Source organism: Malurus melanocephalus, unplaced genomic scaffold, assembly GCF_030028575.1.
Source record: "Malurus melanocephalus ecotype Western Australia unplaced genomic scaffold, MMel_1.1 scaffold_746, whole genome shotgun sequence".
Lineage (NCBI taxonomy): Eukaryota > Metazoa > Chordata > Aves > Passeriformes > Maluridae > Malurus > Malurus melanocephalus.
The window spans coordinates 217574-222104 of record NW_026623978.1 but is presented as its reverse complement, the minus strand read 5'-3'; the positions used below and the strand labels follow the sequence as shown (position 1 = coordinate 222104).

Sequence of the window (4531 nt, the reverse complement as noted above, 5' to 3'; positions counted from 1 at the left end):
GACCCCGCGGCGGGCGGGGCGGGGCGGGGCGAGGGGGCGGGGTTTGCAGAGAAGAACACGCCCCCTTCGCGCTGGACACGCCCCTCGGCTCAGCCCCGCCACCGCCAGAGGAGCTGGAGAGGGGCGTGGYTTCGTGGAGAGAAGGGCGGGGCTACCCGCAGTAGGCCACGCCCCTTAGTTATAACCCCGCCCCATCGCCGGTGGACACGCGAGGAAGGGCGTGGTTTGGGGAGACGGTGGGCGGGGCTAATGGWCATAGTCCCCGCCTCTCCGGTCTGACTCCGCCAGGGGGCGGGGCCTCGTGAGATATGGGCGGGGCTTTTGGCACAGGCTCCGCCCTTGTGTCTAACCCCGCCCCTCGGCACCGTCCACCGCCCTCAGAAGGGTGGGGTGCGGCTTCGGGGACGAAGTGGGCGGGGCGATCTATCTCGCCCCGCCCCTCCGAGCTAACCCCGCCCYTCGGCCTCGCGCGATGGAGCCAATGACCCTCAAAAGGGGCGTGGCTTAAGGAGGGATCTGGGCGGGACAAATCGCTCTCGGCCACGCCCCTCGGTCTAACCCCGCCCCTTCTCCCCGTCCGGTGTGACGCAGCTCCACGCGCCTACGTGCGTGCGTACGTACGCGCGTACGTGCGTGCGCGGCCCCGCGGGCTGGCAGGACCCGGATCGGCGGCGGCGGCGGCGGCGGGAGCTGGAGCGGGGCCCGGGGGCCCACGGCCGCCATCACGGATTTCCTGTGGGACAAGCGCACCGGGCTGGCTGCGAGGACGGTGCGGCGCCGGGCGGGGCGGGGTGGGGCGGGTAGGCCGCGGCCGGTGAGGGCGGCGCGGGGCGGGCCCGGCCTGTGGGTTTCTGTGGGGCCGCGATGGGGATCGGCGGCCTGGGTGCTCCCGTGGGGGCGGCGGCGGGGCCGGATGGCTCTGGGAAGCCGGGCTGGGGCGTCCCCGCCGAGACCGCCCCGCCCGAGGCCCATATCTCCCGGTGTCCCGGTGCTTCCGGCCTTACACGGTGAAAGCCCCGCCTTTCGCGGCCGCCATCACCGTCCCCAAACCGGTTCCAGCCCCGCTGCGGAACGCCCCGGTGGTCATTCCACGGGGACCRGGCTTGGCGGGCCGCCAGCGCTGACTTCGTGCTCCTTTCAGTCGATGACTGGAAATGGTGAAGCTCCGGGGGGACCCCGAGCAGAGCCCCCCGTACACGGGGAACCGAGCCCGTGCCCCCGGGTCACCCCATCGCCGGGGCCGGTTCGGCCTGTCCGAGCCSTGCCGATGATGTCAGCGCAGGGCGGGGACGGGGAGGCAGCCGGGGGGCATTTTGGATGGGGAAAATCGCCGCGAGAGCGCTTTGGGCAGAGGCAGCTCCGGCTTCTGTTCCGACCCTGGCACAGATTGTCCAAAGAGACTGCGGCTGCCCCATCCTTGGGGTGTTTAAAGCCAGATTGGACGGSTCTTGGAGCCGTGGAAGGTGTTCCTACACATGGCAGGGGGTGGAACTGAGTGATCTTTAATGTCCTTCCCAGCCCTTAACATTCCACCATTCGTGCTTGGAACCAAAAYGCGTTTGGGGAATGTCTGAGAGCTGTGGAGCAAGGCTTGGCAGGGTCTGTGCCATCTCACCTGGGTTCTGCTTAGCTCGAGTCGTGCCCCTCAGAGGGGCAGAGCTGAGGGTCTGCAGGGCTTTTTCAGTTGGGAAGGGTGGGTTTGCCTCGGGTGGTTCCCGAGGGACGTGCATTACAAATCTGCTGAGTTGGAAGGGACCCACAGCGGTCATCAAATCCCACTTTCGGTCCTGCACAGGACACCACAACAGTCCCACCCCGTGCCTGGGAGCGTTGTCCAAATGTTCCTGAGCTCTGGCAGCCTTGAGGCYGTGCCTGTTCCCTGGGGAGGTTGTTCAGTGCCCAGCGACCCTCTGGGGGAAGAATTTTCCTGATATTCAACCTAAATCTCCCCTGAGACAGCTCCAGCTGTTCCCTCGGGAGGGACTGAGGAACTGAGGGAAGGTGAAATGAAGCCCTGAGATCTCCCCTCAGTCTTCTCCAGCTGAACAGACCAAGTACCATAAGCTGTTCCTTGTGTGGTCTCTTCAGACCCTTCCCCACCCTTTTGTCCCCTCCAAGTGTCGATGTCACTTGCTTGGCAGCAAATGTGAGGCATTTTTTTTGGGGACCTGCTCTCTGGCTGTTTCCATCACTGGTGCACAGGGACTTTGGGGATATCCAGGGCTTCATTTCACCTTCCCTCAGTTCTCCTTGGTGCTGCTTCCCTCCTTCCTGGGGAGCTTAAAGAGAGAAGGTGCCAAAGCTGTTCCTGGAGCTGTAGAGGCGGGTGTGAAGAAGGGATATGAACCTAGGAAAGAGAAACACAGGGCAAGCACAGCCCTATGTTCTCATCCTGTCCTGTGGAGCTCTGGGATTTCTCAGAGGTTTCTCCCCTCTCTCTCAGACCCTCCTGCACTCTCACATACATTTCTGGTGCTCTGAATGTCCCTGAGTGTCCCTCTGCTGGCTGGGACACAGGTCCCTGTCCCCCTGGTTGGGCAAAGGTGGCCTCCCTGCTCTGACCTGCTTCCTGCCCCATGCAGCTGCTCACGCAGCCCCTGTCCCCATGGGGTGCCTCTCAGGGTCCCCGCTGTCCCCATGAATGCCTCACAGGTTCCCTGCTGTCCCCAGGGGTGCCTGTCAGGATCGCTGCTGTCCCCAGGACTGCTCACAGGATCTCTGCTGTCCCCACGAGTGCCTGTCAGGATCCCCACTGTCCCCAGGAATGCTCACAGGCTCCCTGCTGTCCCAAGGAATGCTCACAGGGTCCCCACTGTCCCCAGGGGTGCCTGTCAGGATCCCCACTGTTCCCATGGGTGTCTCACAGGGTCCTAGCTCATCCTTGGGGTGCCCTCACGGACCCTGCTGTCCCCAGGACTACTCACAGGGTCCCTGCTGTCCCCAGGAGTGCTCACAGGGTCCCCGCTGTCCCCTGCGGTGTCTGTCAAGATCCCCACTGTCCCCAGGGGTGTCTTCGGGATCCCCACTGTCCCCAGGAGTGCTCACAGGGTCCCCACTGTCCCCAGGGGTTCCTCGCAGGATCCCTTCTGTTCTCATGGGTGCCTCACAGGATCCCCACAGTACCCAGGAGTACTCACAGGGTTCCTGCTGTCCCCAGGAGTGCTCACAGAGTCCCTGCTGTCCCCAGGAGTGCTCACAGAGTCCCTGCCGTCCCAGGAGTGCTCACAGGGTCCCCAGCAGTGCCTCACAGGATCCCTACTGTCCCGAGCAGTGCTTACAGGGTCCCTGCTGTCCCCAGGAGTGCTCTCAGGGTCCCTGCTGTCCCCTGGGGTGCTCCCACGGACCCTGCTGTCCCCATAGGTGCCTCACAGGGTCCCTGCTGTCCCCAGGGATTCCTCTCAGGATCCCCACTGTCCCCAGGAGTGCTCACAGGGTCCCTGCTGTCCCCAGGGGTGTCTGTCAGTATCCCCCCTGTCCCCAGCAGTGCTGACAGTCCCCGCTGTCCCCGCAGATGCCGCACTCCCGAAGGTACCGCTCGTCGGAGCGCAGCAGCCGCGGCAGTTACCACGAGCGCTACCGGAGCCGCAAGCACAAGCGGCGGCGGACACGGTCACGGTCGAGCAGCAGCGAGCGGGACCGGCGGCACCGGCGGGAGGACAGCTACCACGTCCGATCCCGGAGGTGAGGGGGCTCAGAAACTGGGAGGTGCTGGGTTTGGAGGGACCTTGGGGTCACCCAGAGCAGGTGACAAAGGGTTTGGGATGTCTCCAGGTGGGTTTGGGATGTCTCCAGGTGGATTTGGGATGTCTCCAGGCAGGTTTGGGATTTCTCCAGAGAGGGAGGCTCCATGATCGCTCTGTGGAGCTTTTCCAGAGCTCTGCCACCATCCATGGCAAGAATTTCTTCCTTGTGTTGAGGTGGAACTTAGTTTATGGTTGTTACCCCCCAGTCTGTCTCTGGGCACCACTGAACAGAGTCTGGCACCATCCTGACACCTGCCTTGGAGATGTTAATATGMAATTCKGGGRTTTYCTCTCAGTCTTCTCTTCTCYAGACTAACCACACCCAGCTCCCACAGTCTCTGCTCATTAAGAGATGCTGCAGTCCCTKAATCACGGSCTGGTCAGCTGTGCTCACTCAATTCTGAGTGGCCTGRGCCTGCTCTGAGCTGTCACCCAACCCCCTTGCTCTCCTCTCAGGGAAATTTCCCTGTCTGACCACCCAGGAGCMCTTCTGGCAGTCCCACTCCACATCTGAGTTGGGACTGTGTCCCCTTCACAGTGGCAGCTCCAGTGACCCAGTGSGTGCCCTGTTTGACTCCCCACACTCCCAGTCAGACCAGTTTCCTCACTGGCTCAGCCCAGGTTTCCCACAGCAGAGTCTCAGACGTCTCAGTGCTTAAAATAATTTAATTTTGGTGCAATAACTAACAGCTAAAGCTGGTGGCTCTCAGGGGGGCCCTGAGCAAAGGACCCACTTTGTTGAGCTTTTATTCCTTCACAGCCTCAGCACATGAAGATCTGGGGTCCTC

The 4531-nt window shown here is 62.9% G+C and overlaps 1 protein-coding gene across 2 annotated transcripts in view; it reads left to right on the top strand.

The window, feature by feature from the left end:
• Window positions 1-620: 620 nt before the first annotated feature.
• Window positions 621-4531, top strand: part of CLK2 (CDC like kinase 2) — an 11477-nt gene continuing 7566 nt past the window's right edge. For both annotated transcript variants that reach the window (XM_057384786.1, XM_057384785.1), the window contains exons 1-2: window positions 621-769; window positions 3512-3681. In XM_057384786.1, coding sequence (XP_057240769.1) covers window positions 3512-3681 — 170 coding nt within the window. In that variant the 5' untranslated portion in view covers window positions 621-769. The remainder of the gene's footprint in view (window positions 770-3511; window positions 3682-4531) is intronic.